The sequence below is a fragment of the Mytilus californianus genome, unplaced genomic scaffold (genome assembly GCF_021869535.1).
Source record: "Mytilus californianus isolate M0D057914Y unplaced genomic scaffold, xbMytCali1.0.p SCAF_7, whole genome shotgun sequence".
Taxonomy (NCBI): domain Eukaryota; kingdom Metazoa; phylum Mollusca; class Bivalvia; order Mytilida; family Mytilidae; genus Mytilus; species Mytilus californianus.
Window position 1 is genome coordinate 112,792,589 of NW_026262723.1, and position 17,667 is coordinate 112,810,255.

General features: G+C 33.3%; 2 protein-coding genes across 2 annotated transcripts in view; both read right to left on the reverse strand.

Moving 5' to 3' along the window:
* The window catches only part of LOC127708016 (polycystin-2-like), a 109,184-nt gene extending 96,781 nt beyond the window's left edge, over window positions 1-12,403 (reverse strand). The window contains exon 1 of the mRNA XM_052212806.1: window positions 12,254-12,403. Coding sequence (XP_052068766.1) covers window positions 12,254-12,284 — 31 coding nt within the window. The 5' untranslated portion in view covers window positions 12,285-12,403. The remainder of the gene's footprint in view (window positions 1-12,253) is intronic.
* A 4,509-nt stretch (window positions 12,404-16,912) lies between these two features.
* Window positions 16,913-17,667, reverse strand: part of LOC127709637 (polycystin family receptor for egg jelly-like) — a 110,762-nt gene continuing 110,007 nt past the window's right edge. The window contains exon 9 of the mRNA XM_052215243.1: window positions 16,913-16,959. Coding sequence (XP_052071203.1) covers window positions 16,913-16,959 — 47 coding nt within the window. The remainder of the gene's footprint in view (window positions 16,960-17,667) is intronic.

Sequence of the window (17,667 nt, forward strand, 5' to 3'; positions counted from 1 at the left end):
TATACATTACACGCGGTGATGTTTATTATATGTTTTGTGCGTACTGTATTTTTATTAATTGCAAGTGGTGTGTTAAGGCTTATTTTATGTCGTGTGTGTACTGTATGTTTATGCATTACAAGCGGTGATGCTTTTTTTATTTTGTGCGTAATGCATGTTTTTTTCATTGCAAGTGGTGATGTTTCTTTTATGTTTTGTGTGTACTTTGTGTTTATGCAGTGCAAGTGGGAAACATCTGAATTTAAAGCTGTTGTTTTTGTCATAAAAATTAAAGACGTTTATTTAAATTAAAATTGATTAAAATGTTATATCTTTTAATTAAACCATTTGAAATCTTGTTGACGAGGTCAATTTAAGCCATGAATAATAAATGATAGCATTTTTTTCTGTTCTTTGAAATATAATACAATTGATAAAGTTTTCAAATGATAATATTGTTTGAAGGAAGGAAGTATTAATTTCTTATAGAATAAATATATAATTGTCAGATAATCGGTATATTTTAGAGTAGTCAGTTAGTTAATGAAGTGAATCAAAAGCAATCAAGTAAATTACACAGGCACATATGACAAATATTTTCAGATGTTTTGATATCTTGATATTCATATCAATTAAATTCTCAATCATATTTACGTGATCATCTATTAGCTGTGTAAAGCGGTTCATGTCTTGTATATTTTGTTAATAGTGAACAAAAAGGTAGAAAAAAGTAAAATCACAAACAGACTGAACTCCGAGGAAAATTCAAAACGGAAAGTCTCTAATCAAATGGCAAAATCAAAAGCTCAAACACATGAAACGAATGGATAACAACTGTAATATTCCTGACTTGGTACAGGCATTTTCTTATGTAGAAAATGGTGGATTAAACCTGGTTTTATGGCTTGCTAAACCTCTCACTTTTATGACAGTCGCATCAAATTCCATTATACTGACAATAATGTGTGAACAAAACAAACAGACATAATAGGTAAAAATGTCACAAAAAAAGAGAGACGAAAGATACCAGAGGGACAGTCAAACTCATAGATCGAAAACAAACTGACAACGACATGGCCAAAAATAAAAAGACAAACAGACAAATAATAGTACAGATGACACAACATAGAAAACTAAAAACTAAGCAACAAAACTTGGGGTGATCTCAGGTGCTCCGGAAAGGTAAGCAGATTCTGCTCCACATGTGGCACCCGTCGTGTTGCTTATATTATTACAAATCCGGTAAATAGTCTAATTCGGTAAGTCACATTCGTGAAAAGGAAAGGGTATTGTAGTTACGACATAAGGAACATATCCGATATCATCTGTGAAACGGTTATTCCATAACGGTCAACCAGCTCGTGATGGCGTACGTAAAATTTATGAAGGGATGATTTCAACTTCACCATTTGGAACTCTTGGCTTAAGGGTACAGCAATCAACATTGTGTTATTTTCTTAATCACTATAAAAACAAACAAATATGTTACAAAGAAGAACAAAAATTCATATAGAAAAAGCGCATGCTTCACAGAGGAATAAGTGATCAGTATGCTGGAGTTTCTTATTGACAACATCTTTGTTGAATTTGGAGGTAGACTTTTTCAACAAATTGTCAGCATTCCTATGGGAACGAACTGTGCGCCTTTCCTTGCCGACTTCTTTTTATTTTCATATAAGTCGGAGTTCCTTCAAACACTTGTCAAAAACAAGAAGAACACAGAAGACAGATCATTTTATTTCACATTCAGATATATTGATGATGTTCTTTCCATTATCAATCCAAACTTTTCTAATTGGGTTCCATTAATATATCCTTCAGAACTAGAAATTAAAGAAACAGCAGACACGGCTTCCTCCGCCTCATTTGTAGACTTATACCCCAGACTTTATAAAACGTCACCAGTGTCTGAGCATAAAGTTGATGAACGTCTCGTCCTTTGTCTAGAAAAGGTTCATCGGAAGATACCAAGACCTTATTGATAAACATTCCGTATCACCTTCACATTGATACATGATGGTTTTGGAGTGTAGATTCTAGATACTGACGTTGTTTATCATCTTAATTACGTGTTGTAGTGTTCTTTTTATTTGTCTTTTTATATTTTTAACCTTTACTGTTTAGTCCATTTTTAGTAATATACTTTTGGCGTGGCTCGGTATTTATACATCCCGCCATTTTGTTAGTGTGCTATGGTCATTTTTTATATTCTTGTCTTTCATTTTTTCTTATGTACTGTGTCTATAGAGCGTCTATATGCCATTTTGTTTTTCTTTGCTGAAATAGTTATTTGTTTTTATAGTGATTAAGATGTATGAAAGTATGCTACCTACTGATATGAAATACTGCCGTTCTACACTCTAATATCGGTAGATGTACTTCAAAGAAGATTATCCACAGGAATGTCATAAATAATAATAATTTTGCAAATGTTTTGCAGTATAAATGTTTAATACCGAATTGTTATTTGCTATTTACAAAGATAGTTCATTGTTTGGTGACTATGTATTAAATCAAACTTGAAATAAATAATGTTACAGTAACAATTTAGTCTGCTACACATCTTGAATTACAACTAGAAATTGATAATAACGGTCGGTTTAGAACTTAAATTTACGACAACAGATTACGACAGAAGGCTATGTAATAGATTTTTGTAAGATTTTGCAAGAACTTTGGCATGTTTAACTAAAAATTGAGAAACATGATTCATTGTACTTGCATAGATATATGTGAATGAAAATCCATACAAAAGGTAACCATTTATATAGTATGCACATAAAATATGCAAAACACTTTCCTAAAATTAACTTTAAAAACTCCTTTCCCTAGTCCATATATTTTTCTTCAAAATCGATATGTTTTAATGCCAGATAAGTCTCCGTTTTAACCATGTTAAATAATTATAGTGTTACCGACTTTATTTGTTATGAGGTATACATCAGTCAAAGTGGAGTTATTGGTCAAAAAGTACAACAACACATGAAAATAAGTCTAACTTCGATGCGCTTTTCTGCCGTAAAACATACTTTTCCGACGTTGATCACTACATCACTACCAACACTGTAATAGATTGGGTAATACTTAAAAAACCAAGTTGATGATTCTATGATTATTTGCAAACGTTAATTGAGATTTGATATATATACAGACATGCAGTTGTAAATTGGTACAATTTCCCTTTGATTTGAATTGACTGATATTGTTAGTATCATTTGACCTGCTCACCTTTTATTTCACCATGATAAAGCCAGTATTAAAAATATAAAGTCCTTTATTCTATATACATAGCAACGGTAATTTACTTAGTAACAACTTAATGGATAAACGTTTAAAGAAAAATGTATGAATTGGTTTAAGAGATTTGATGATTAAAAGACATTTTTAGAACTTTTTCGTCAATTTTACTTTCATACTTTACGAATATACATCTATTTCAGAGGTATTCATTCAATCATCCATGATAATTAAGAATCATAATTACTGATTTGTATGGAAAACGCATGGTTCAAACAGAAAAAAATATATAGTTTAAGGTTTACAAGATGTTCTTGCATTGCCATTTCTACTCTAACAGACATAAACTGTCTTCGAGGTTATTTGTAAATGCATTTTTATGTACTTTGGATGCTAAATTCTCCAAACCTATGATGTGTTCATGATTATTCTGGAAGTCTTTGATTCATACTAGATATTTGGGTGCAAAAATGTAACCAATTGTGTTTGACTTTGTATTATTTCAACCACCTAGACCCTCGTGTATTCTCTATAATCAATACTTACTGATATTTGATAAATCCTTTTTTTTACAGTCAAGTGCAAATTTTATAAAACATTGTTCCTTTGACCAGTCACATTTCAAACTGGCAGAAAATATAAACATGCGAAAAAATCTGACGATCGATTAGAAGAAAGATGACAAATTATTCCTCTTTGTTACAACCACAGGGCTATCTTTAAGTAAATAAATAATTACGTCTTATGATTATACGATAAACAACTATTTAAATTTGTCAGTAAAAGATTCGGTTGTGTTTCCATTTTGTATATGAACATATCGTATTTTTATCATAAATATTGTTTCAACTACCCCATTTCTATAATTGATGTCGTAGTACCCTGTTTCATTCATAAAATGGTGCATACCTAATCTTGCGCGTGTCACCTTCTATCATTTAGGAAATAACAGCGATAAGTGCATTATTTTTTTTTTAATTGTTAGTGAAGAAATAATTCTTTCATATCATGCTGTATGCCCATTGTAACATAGGTAAGCATTTGTCAATATCTGACATGACTAAGAAAATAAATTAAAACACTACAATTGTAATTGTGACATTACTCACGTGCACCACATATTCAACTGAAAGAACAAGATTTTGCTTGATACACAGCGAAATACAAGCGTCATATCAAAATTCAATTCTAACATGCTGAATAAAATTGAGAATGGAAATGGGGAATATGTCAAAAAGAAAACAACCCGACCAAAAGGCACCAATGGATCTTCAATGCAGCGAGAAAATCCAGCACCCGGAAATGGGCCTCAGCTGGCCCCTAAAAAAATGTGTTCAGTAAAAATGGACGTCATACTAAACTCCAAAACATATAAACAGTGATAAATGAACTAAAATTAAAAAACATACAAGACTAACAAAGGCCAGAGGCTCCTGACTTGGTACAGGCGCAAAAATGGGGCGGGGTTAAACATGTTTTGTGAGATCTTAACCCTCCCCCTATACCTCTAGCCAATGTAGAATAAAGAAACACACAGCAATACGCACAATAAAACTCAGTTTACAAGAATTCTGAGTCCAATGTCAGAATAGGTAACAAAAGAAACTAAGCAAAATGACAATGATACAAAACTTAACAAAGGACTACTAGCAGTTACTGACATGCCAGCTCCAGTGATTGAAAAATTATGCCTTCATCATATGAAAATCAAGCACAATCCCTCCCGTTAGGGGTTTAGTATCATACCATCATAAAATATACGAGAAGAACATAACCCGTATCATGCCAACAACTGGTTAGAATAAAAGTGTTTATTTCCGATAGGAATCAAAGACTTATATACAAATCTGTGAAATGTCCAATTTACTGTAACTTGTCTGTTGTTGAAGATCGTATGATAATATCTAGATGTCTTTTACATTCTGTTATAAAAACAGATTATGATAGTAGAACGATAATACATTGATTTGTTGTGATTATTTCGTTCAGTGTTTTATACACGCAATTAAATCGGAAACTACAGTAGTAAACCGAATCACGTAATTATAAAAAGAACATGCGGTATGATTGCCAATGAGACAACTCTCCATCAGATACCAAATGACACAGAAATTAACAACTATAGGTCACTGTGCGGCCTTCAACAATGCGCAAAGCCCATACCGCATAGTCAGCTATAAAAGATCCCGAAATGACAAATGTAAAACAATTCAAACGAGAAAATTAACGACCTATTTTATGTACTAAATAATGAACGAAGAAAAAATATGTAACACTGCAACAAACGACAACTACTGAATTAAAGGTTCCTGACTTGGGACAGGCACATACAGAATGTGTTGGGGTAAAACTAGTTTGAAGGCGTCGACCCCCTTCCTTACCTGGGACAGTGGTATTGCAGTACAACATTAGAACAAACTATAAAAATCAGTTGAAAAAGGCATAAGTTATGAGATGGATACAAATAGAAATAAATCTAACAAAAATACAAAGTGGACGTGGACAGGTACTTGTACATCCCAAAAAAACACAAAGTACATATCTAAAGGTACTCGCAGTTACTAGTAGCTAGTTCAAAGCCAATAACAACTAATAACAAAAATCATGCATCTAAGACTAAATTATCAATCAGTACACATTCAACATCCAATGGGTTTAGTGTCAAGATGTCATAAATCGACAGAGAAAAATATTATCTTGTGCAATGCCAAGATACAGGTATCTACAGATTGTAGAGCAATGAATGTGCACATGTATATAACAATAATATTTAGTTTGATTTTAATTTACTGATAACAAAATGAATATTAATACCAATAAACACAATATTCAAAAATGTAATTACAGTGTTGAATTGGTAACCTTTTCGAATAAGTTTATTTAAAGGATCGATAAGTTTACCTGGATCTTTTCTAAATTTTCGGGGTCGGAAAACAGTATCTCCGTAAAAATGTGGATGTGCTATCCCGTTTGAAATACGTTTTCTACAAGTACAATCAAAACCAACTCTTTATATCTATGGAAGAATTTAGTAAAAGTTTAAAGGTGGTAACGAAATCCCTGACTTAATAATGTACCAGTAATACATAGATTACATTAATTTAAATACAAAACGTCACAACAGACACGGGCATAACGAACGAGTTGTGATATATTAACACCATAAGATGGTGCCAAAGGAACATCATCGTCCAAAAAAGGAAAATTAACAATGGGGACAAAAAATCGTCCCTTTTGTCATAAATTTTAGTGTAGAGTTCCCCTGTAATATCTAATTCTAGGAAGGGATATTGAGGTCTCCCGTGATAACATGGGAATAGAGATCATATAAAAAATTCGACGATTCACAGTTTCAGGTTAGAGAAGTATTATTTTCTAATTTCTTATTACGTTTGATGTTATTGACACATAATTGAAAATTAAACTTCTGCTGGGTTTTTTGTATGTACACGAAATAATAGGTGGTTCTGTGTTATCAAAATAGGAAGGTAGAAAGTTTTGAATGGTAAAGTCATTAAATATACTCGATAAGTAGATGAAATCAATACCTCTGTTTATGTATTTAATTTTCATAAAGTGCCGTTTATGAACTTCAGGTTTATCGATACACGGGAACAGCCTATGGTGGCAAAACGTTGAAATTATACACGAATAAACATTGAGTGGGCTGAAGAACGAGATTGTGTCACATTCCTTGAAAACATTATGTAACTTACTTATTGGTATTTGACCTAGTTTACATAATAATTGATGCCTACCATTGTTTTTAAATATAGATAGATCATCAAGTGTAAAATTTATACGATGTTTAATTTGTTGATTACGATTTATATGTTTGCCACGAGACCTATTATTACGTTGTCTTTCATCAACAAAATTCATGATATCAATAGAAGAAGTTTTAGATATGTTCCCTTTTACAAGTATATTGACCCAGGAGATATGCTGTCTGCAGTCGTTTAATCCAAGACAGTTCGATAATTTACGGGAATCTTCAAATTGTTTATGCGATTGCCCTTGTTATTTCTGGATCGTTTCGAGTGATTGGAATCTTACGAATTTAATATTGTGGATGACCTCATAGTATTGTCAGAAGATAATCTAGATCAGTTTAGTTATTTTCTGGCATTGCACGAGAATATGTATGGATATCCACGTGCATTTTTATTTAAGAATCTGGCTTCAGCAGCATTACCACCTTTGACACAATTGTTAAAAGTGCTAAATTTAGAAGTTGAATTTCGATTGACGGCGGTTGAATTTATATTTGGAATGACGTTTTTTGAGAACGTGAATATCCTTGAAGGATTGGTGTATAGTGTTTTCTTGCCATTTCGTAAAATCATGATTAATTAAATGTAATGGGAAAATTAAATGAGGTCGAAAGCCATAACATTTAATAAGAATTATAATAACGGAATATATAAACAATTTATAAAGCAGTGGAAGAATTCTTATAAAACTATATTGAAAAGCAGGACAGAATGACGTTAGTAAAACAAAACAGACATATAACAGACATTGGTCCGAGAAAACAGTTCTATCGTAGTGAATCAATATCTTATATACATTAACGATAACAAAAAATCTAAAGGAATCGCATACGCGTTGAGAGGGAAAACGTCTCCTGCTATGGATGTTTCATCATTCATGCGAATCAACATTTAGTCAAATATGTTACAAAAGTGAAACGAACGAAATCGGAAAATTTACAGATCAGACTACAGATTTTAGACACCGCGAAAACATCGCTAGTAAATTGAGAGGCAGACACATTGTAGCGGTAAACCAACTCGTGATGGTGACATTACAACTTCTGCAGGGCATGGAAAAGCTAAAACTGTCATATGTTTGTCATAGATGCTCATCTGTGTCAACATCAGGAAAACGATCTAAATATGAAGCAAACATAGTTTCAGTAGTATCATAAATCTCATGAATCACGTTGATATATCAGATACAAGCACGCACTAAAATGTTAATTATTGAGTCACAGGATATAATCAATATATCTGAATGAGAAATTAAAGAATAAGGTAAAATGCTTTTTGTTTGAGAAGTTGTCTTGAAAGAGTACAGAATCTAATCGGGCAGTGTACACACAATTAGTACCAACTGGAATACCGATAGTTTGTTGAGAGATCATTCCACTAACCTTAAGAACTATGTTGTCGATCATAATGTCCAGAATGTATTTCTTCTTTAGATCAGTGTGGACAGATTTTTTATGTCCTAGAACTATAAATTTTACTCTACGATCCCCATCATTGTAGAAGAGAGGAGTAAGATATCACAGAAATATTCAAACTCATGAGTCGAAAAATAATTGACAATGCCATAGCGAAAAACTATAAACGGCCAAACGACACATAACATTATACAAACACAACATAAAAAAATAACAACTAAGCAGCACGAACCCAACCAAAACTAAATCAGTTAGATAAGTACATTGTTAACATTACCAACAACAATAGTTAAGAAAGTTATCATTGCCCTACAAAAAGTGCGTTCCATTGAAAATAAGAAAACAATATGTGCAACTTGTACAAATTCTTCCAATTTAATCTCTGTCTTAAATAACGGTCATGTTAACAACATACAGTTACAACTTATTCCTACTCCATTCCACAATAAGATTATATGTGGTAAACCACATTGAGCAAAATCCGACTACTATATCAAAAAGTTTCCTTAAATCTTGTTCACCTATATAAAACACAAAAGTCTGAAAGCTTTAACATACCACCACTTGGAAAAGAGGGTTCCCTTACATCTGATTCACCAAGCTAATATTGAAGGAATAGATCTGAAAAGCATTCCCACCTGAAACAGTCGACTCCATTCCAGTTAACGGATTTGAAATGAAGAAAAACAATTGAAAAGCTTTTAAACAATGTTACAAAACAATGTTAAGACGTGATCCAACGAAACACCTTATTTTGAAGTTTTAATGGAACAGTATGTTGCAAAGTCATCATCTAGCAATTTACAAATTAAGGGTCTAGGAGGTGAAGGGAGGGGGAAGCAGATTGTCTCACATATTATGGCGTTTGTCCATTATGTATGACTTATTGCAATATGAACTTAAATATTACTTTTTATGTATTAAATGTCATGTAATGCGCCATATTAATTTCAAGTCGATAATGTACCTGTCGGTACCTTACTCCAACTTTATGTCCCCATCCAAGTTCTTCACACTCCTCTTAGTTCATTATTTTGATTTTTCTATGTCTTGACGATAATGTACACAGCAGTCGGATAAGGACCGCAGACAAACAAACTGCACAATCAGAATGTTTCTGTCCAATGTCTTCACAGTCTCCTGTTTTGTTTTTTTGTTTTGATTTTTACGTAATATTTTTTTATCGTCTCAGCTGCATGTGATTACAAATTGATTTGACTACTTGTGATATGTAACTGACGTTGTCAAACAACGATAATTGGTTGACGAGTTGTCACATTGTTATTTAAGGTTTGATTGGTCTGTTGGATTGCTTTCTCTGTTCCATTAACTCATCATTCCCTTATTCTCTATTATATATTGATGGCAATTATGCCGGAAAATTGTCAAGCCCTTAAGGTGCATCCGGTCTCGCTCCTATTTCAGTTCATGCGTTCGCTTAGATTTTTTGCACCTTAATTTGTATCTTCTAAAGGGATTTATGTAATTTGAAAATTGAATATGTTCAATCCCACACCAGGAACATCTTTTTACACTGACAATGATATAAAGCCGGCAAACAAAAGCAGATTTGGTATTTTATGCCTCAAATAGCAAGAGGTGAATTAATCTAGAGCGCATTGAAATAAGATTAGTCAATAAGATGGCATTTTTAAAGAAAAACGATGATAAAAGATCTTTTATTGATGAAATATTTCTCAGACAAAACACGATTATTTCACATCAAACGAATATCGCACAAGTTTATTGGTGCACAGAAAAAAGGTTGATTTCAGAAAACGATTTGAATGCATCAACTGTTTAAGTAGTCACTTTATATGTTGTCCCGTTTTTAAACAAAACTCAACGGTATATATCGCATTTGCAATGTTAAAAATAACTTTAAGATCAAGTTGTGCACGTGGATTATATTAGTACTACTGATAAATACGTCTTGGTCGTATTTTCTTTTTCGTTAAATCGACGTTCGGTTTTATTATTTCCATCTGTGTTGAATCTTCCAGACGTATAATTTCTATTTGCTTTGGAACTTCCTTACTTAATACGTAGTGTGGTGACAATTTGATCTTGTCTTTTGTTGTGGCATTATTTGATGCAATAATGAGACCAACAGCCTCTTTCCAGAAGCTTGCTACAATGTTTGTGATGCCGTATGTTGACCGAACAGGTTTGTTCCTAACGGTTGTAATACCTACATTTAATGTTGCATTCATCATTGTCATCATAATCCACAACAAAAACAAAACAAAGAAAAAGTAATAGGCTCTTCCCAAAACCGGTTCCACAGAAAACAGATCATTGATACTGTTCTTACCGATAATAGCATTGACCAATGTCGTTGATGACACGAATAAGTTTTTGTATGTTTCTAAATGCCTGCCAAATATAAGATGTCCGAAAGTAAAAAATGCTACATACACGATCACAAACATAACAAAACACCCACACAGATCACGACTCACGTGAGAAAGAACATTTCCAAATTGATTTATTCTTTCATTATAGCTGAGAACTCGCATGATTCGCATTGTTGTCAGAAATATAATGAATGCCAAAAAAACGTTAAACAGTTCGTCCCATGAAGCAATATGACTGAAGTTGACGTATTTATTCTTATGGCTTTCCCATTTTTCCATTGCCAAATTAATCATTATCCATCTACCGATATACATTACGGTACAAACAAAGAATAATAAAATAATGATTATGTCAAGAACATGCCATAATTCTTTCAACATCTTCTTACCATATCTCCGAATCAAAAGAAATTTATGAACAGAAAATATAAGTATTCCAATTAGTACAATAATTTCACAAATAAAGATGAACAAACCAAGGCTTCCGATATGTTGATAAGGTCGAAACGGTTTGATTGATGTACTTTTAATGACACCACCTGTTTCCGGAAATTCGGTCAAAAACGTGATGAAGACAAAAACATTGTCATCCACGTTGTACAAGGTGAATTCTGTAAAAATGGCTCGTGTTGCACGATCTATCCATGTGTATTTATACAAATCATTAAGAATTAGACGTGATATGTTGTAGTTGACAATGAATTCTGCTATGTATCCACCACCGCCATATGTAGATTGTAGTCCTATCACCGGAAGTCCCCAAATATCAACAGACGAAACAAAATTCCAGGCAGCAGATGTCATATTATATACAGCTTGACCTCTGACACAAGGGCGAGGCTGCCAGGCTACACAATAGTTTACATCATCCTCTCCGTAAATGGAATATTCATCATAACAGGTAAAATTACCCCAGAACTGTGTCCTACATGGCTCTGAAAAAGTCAATACCTACATTTATATTATATGACTTTCAAAAAATAAAGTTCACCTTCAAGTGAAAAAGACAACGCCCGATTGAATTGAAGAAACTTAGTTAAAATCAATTGAGAGCTTGCTTATTATACTAGTTTTGTCTTTTCGTATACAAGTTGCGTTTTTGAGTGTTATCTTATTATCACTCTGGCAAACTATTATGAATTTTGTGAAGACTGTCAACCTGTATGTTCATGTCTTGTATTATCATCTACTTTAGTATGCGTTTAAGAATGTAAATATTATGGCTTTCAAATGTCTAGGTTAGTGCGTTCCAGACGAAGGAAAATCTAAAAAAGCACTTTAGACTCCAGCCACTTATATAATGTTATTATTCAGCTTGTGAATACGAATATTGTTTGATTGAAATTTGCCAAAATTCTAAAGAGAACAGACACAACTACTAAGATAATTGATGCCAGAGTAAGCTCTAATCTTTAATTTCATTGGTCAGAACCGGTCATTAAATTCATCGGCCAAGTTATACAAATTACATTACATGTTTTATGTATCGTACCTTGAACTGCTCTTAGTTGTCTCAGTCTCATTGGACCAACACGAAAATTTACTTGGTCTTGTACATATAATCTTCTATCTGCATTCAGTTGATCTCCATTGGTATGATACCGTGGAAAAAGAAACGGGATAAGGGTATCATCGATCCATACATATAAATTAGATGCAGTTGTAACCTGTAAAACATTCTAATAGTATAAGACATATGACCACAGATGTTATCAGGTGAATTTCATATTTTGCGTCTTAGTTATACATATTGAATTATGAATGGATAACATAAGCTACATATCTATTTGATTATTCGCCACTGGACGTTAAGCAAACAACAATCAATCAATCTATTTGATTATTACTTCAAAATGAATGACGGGCCTATTTACAGTTGGATAAAACAAAGGTAAAAATGAACAAATGGCAAGATAAAAATCTAAAATTTGTTTTCAATTATGAGATTTTTTTGTACAACATTTGAGAAGGTTTCAAATTATTCATGAATAAAGGCCCATAACTCTGGCATGATAAAATTGATGCAACTATGAGATCACGAAAAATATTTTTTGAGTTAACATACGGATGGACAATCGGACGGACTACGGTATCCTATAATATGTCCTGTATAAGACGGCGTATAACGACGAAAATAATATTAGATTGAGGTAGATGTTTGAGATCTATAAAAACTCGTACGTCAGATTGAAGAGCAAAGAAAAAATTATTATAAAAAAACAGTAGAGATTTTACAGTTTAATGAACAGTAAATTTACAAAATGACGTATCATTGATATTTCATGTTGGAACAGTAGTACTGACTACATGGCTTGTATTTTCTTTGGGGGAAAAACGTCGACAGGCAGTACTAGTGGTATCGACAAAAAGGTTGTAAAAGCTCATAAAAAATATCAGCCTTATAATTTAGTAAAAGATTGATTGATTGTTGGTTGCTTGACGTCCAGTGGCAAATATTTCATGCATATTCAGGACGAGAACCAATTAACAATAAATACAATATGTAGGTTCTGTAATAGGGGCGTCCGGGATTAAGGTCGGAGAAATTTAGACTGCAACGGGAAATAAGGGTGTATTGGATAGGGACAGAAGTTTATACCTTGCAACAGGTCACCTACGGACCCCTCAAAGAGTTGTTGCAAGGGTTCTTAACGTGCAAAGAGCGTGGCACTCTCTTTACTCGAGGCATCGGATTTAACGTCCCCATTCTGACCGGACGTGGCTGCAAATTTGTACATCCTGCACAGCCAAACGGACACCCCACTTTAGCAAGGGTTTTACTGCCGGTCGGAGAAAGACCAATGGTGACCATACTTCTATTCCCCAGTCACCCTTGGGGGATTTAGTAAAAGACGCACGTTTTCTCTGCAAAAGACTGATCTTTTATGTCAAATCAAAGCAGCCGAATAATTGAATAGCATTAAAACCAAACATTTGAAAATGTTGTCAAAATCTGCACAAGACCATCTATGACTAGTATAGAAAAACAATAGTATTTATATGCCAAAGTTCACTTCGTAAATGATTTTGGCCTTCCAACTGTTTTGATTATAGTGTCATTGATGAGATTTATGAAGTCGATAAGCACGCTCGGCCTGGCACATTACATTACGAATTTGTGACTGTAAATTATAATTCTGGCATAATTGCTCAGTTTGTATCTAAAATGTCACTAGTAAGTTTATAAGTAGTGACACCCCCTTATTCATAGTTGTGATGTATAACTTGTGTCTCTTTTCACAACGCATCATATTATACATGCATCGGATATCTCGCCAGGCTTTTATGTGTTTATATGCTTCGTCCAAGATTTGTTAATTCCTTATCGTACATTTATATGTGTATATGGTTGAAGTATTATCTGGCTGTACTCAACTCGTATTTTTTTCTTCACATTTTTTACATTGTAAAAATAACGTTATATAAAACAGGAAAGACAATTACCTGATCATATTTTAACGTTGAATCCCCTGCTGGGATATTATTTGATGTAACAAGATGCTGCTCTAGAAGATTTTTGACGTTATACCACGTAGAATCCCTGTTACTAAAACTGACACAATACAAAACAGCGAGGAATATTGTATATAAAACTAGTTCTATAAATATCTCTTGCATTCGAAGTCGCTGCTGTCTTTTTTCTTTCAATCTAGCAAGTTTCTTTGGTTTCAATGGAGCTTGCTTCTTTTTGTACACATCTTTAACAACAGAAATTAGAAAAATTATGAATAGCTATCTATATACTGACATTTGATTTTGTTAGGTTTCATGGACTTGTACAGTTACATCTTTTATGCTGATAGAAAAATTTTGGCCTTTTCTGCAAAAACGTGGCCAAATATAATATACCACATATAAAAAAGAAGATGTGGTATGATTGCTAACGAGACAACTCTACACAAGAGACCAAATGCCATAGAAATTAATGACTGTAGGTTACCGTACGGCCGTCAGCAATGAGCAAAACCAATACCTCATAGTGAGCTATAAAAGGCCCCGAAATGACAAATGTGAAACAATTCAAACGAGAAAACTAACGGCCTGATTTATGTACAAAATAATGAGCAAAAAACAAATATGATATACAGCAACAAACGACAACTACTGAATAACAGGCTCCTGACTTGGGACAGGCACATACAGAATGTGGCGGGGTTAACAGTGTTCGCAGCAAGACTTGTTTATTTCATGTACTTGATTATCTCCCAAACCACCTTGGGATAACCTATATTTAGTATAAAAGTATGTAATACGGGCATTTCAAAGATGTATAATCTATTGAACAATGATATTTTCTATTGGAGTGCAAAATCCATGTCCCCGTGGTAAGGACGTCGATATGGGACTGTGTTTAAGATAGCATCCGTTGCTATAACAATATGTTCTCAATATGCCACAAAGGGCGTGTCATGCGCTCTTGGTGCAGCTGCTAAAAGATACATATGCTTAAAATTGTTAAAATCCTCATTTGATAGCAATAACATCTATAACAAGTCGACTGAAAATTTCGGCTATCTGACCTATTTCTAGTCCTTGTCATTCTGACCATTTTTGCTCTTAAAGGCGTGTCTCTATCTCCTTTAGTTTTGGACTAAAAGGTAAGAAATGGGTTTAAATTTTCATTTCAAGGAGCTAAGGAGTCGTCTGAAAAAGTAGATTATTGACATATTTTTATACCTTATTTTGATGATTAGTTTCTCAGATTACAGTTTCTCTCCATGCACTGTAGTGTATGTCCAAAAGGATAACAAAAGTGAACACGCTGAAATATTTCGTTTGCTTTACTGATCATGATTGAATATATGCGGAATGTCTTGAGAAAACTGTTATATTTAAAGTATAAATTAAACTTAACAACACCAATGATAAATGTAGATTTCACGCCTTTAAATCATCGCATATACCAAATGTAGTTAATGTTTTTCTTATAGTATCTGGGAAACAGATCAAACCAAGAAAACAAATCTTTGACTACTGAACCATGAACATGAGGTCACGTTCAAATGAACTCTGCCAGACAGACATGTACATCATACAACGAGTATAGTTAACCTCTGAAATATATAGCTTTATATATATTATACAAATAGTTTACGCCATCGGGCCGCCGGAGTATTGTCAAATGAATCAGATAAGGTATTTAAAAACGTCTCGCAATATGCGACTTTCGGTACACCGATAAAAAATGTCATTTAAGGCAATAAAGTTTTTATGGAGTCCAAAGAAATTTTCAGTCGTGTTGACCTATTTACAGATTTTATCTTTCTGATAAGTTTTGCTTGATAACGTTTCTGTCAATTTATTATATTCTCCCTAATTTTTTCCCGTTGACAAATACAGATAAGGTTTAAGAAACTAAGGTTCCAACTCCTTGAGGCAAAGTGTCCTGAGATGAATTAGTATTTGGCAAATCTTTCGGAATTTTAAGGTTCTCAAAAAGAGAGGCGAAAGATACTAAAGGGATATTCAAACTCATAGGTCGGGACTAAACTAACAACACCATGGCAAATAAAGGAAAGACCAAAAGACAAACAACAGTATACAAAACACAACATATAAAACTAAAGACTGAGCAACACGAACCCCACAAAAAAACCCGGGGTAATCTCGTGTGCTCCGGTAGGATAAGAACATCCTGCTCAATATGTGTCACCCGTCTTGTTGCTAATGTGAGTACAATCCCGATGATACGTATAATTCGGTAGGTCACATTTGCGAAAAAAGAATGATTGAATTGTGGTTACGACAATTGGAACATATCAGTCGTCATCTGTGAAAAAACTGATATTTCATAAGTTTCCATAATGATCATATGCATATTTTTTCTTCATTGGTGACCGGACTGTTTAATTGTTCTCATCCAAAAAGTGAACAATCGAATCAAATTCTTTATGTAGTAATTACATGTTTTTTTTTTATATTTAAAATATATATTACTTTATATTGATGTCATGCCCTAGCGTTTCACCTCAGTGTTTTAAATGAAAACGGATTAATTGGGGACATATGAGGTTGAACAACAAATATTGCATTGCTTTGAAATGTATGTTTATGTAAACAAACTTTACCTAAAAGAGATGAACATGGACTTGCTGCTCGTCTTTTGGTCTCTAGAAGAAGTTTCTCCCTGTCGTATTTCCCAGTTTTCTCTTTATAACTCTTTACAATCCAAGAGAATATGACTGACATCAATATAATCTAAAACACATAAGTGAAGTTGTAAAATATTGGTAATTTTCTTTTTATAAAATTGAGAATGGAAATGGGGAATGTGTCAAAGAGACAACAACCCGACCACAGAACAGACAACAGCAGAAGGCCACCAACAGGTCTTCAATGCAGCGAGAAATTCCCGCACCCGGAGGCGTCCTTCAGCTGGCCCCTAAACAAATATATATACTAGTTCAGTGATAATGAACGCCATACTAAACTCCAAATTGTACACAAGAAACTAAAATTAAAAATAATACAAGACTAACAAAGGCTAGAGGCTCCTGACTTGGGACAGGCGCAAAAATGCGGCGGGGTTAAACATGTTTATGAGATATCAACCCTCCCCCTATACCTCTAGCCAATGTAGAAAAGTAAACGCATAACAATACGCACATTAAAATTCAGTTCAAGAGAACATTTGTCCTTCAGTTTTTAAATAATGATAGACATACTATACCCCATCTCCTTATTTAATATATATAATATGATATATAAACACATGGATTCAAACTTTTATAATTTGTGTTTAACATTAATATTGGTTTTAACTTTTATAATTTCAAAAGTATCGAAATATTGTACAAGAAAGAACATTGTTGAGTTTTCAAGATAAAAAGAAAAAAAAAGTTTAGTTAAACGACGATGTTATTTGAAAAAATCCGTTATAGTGAAAATATGCTAGTGCTATATAAA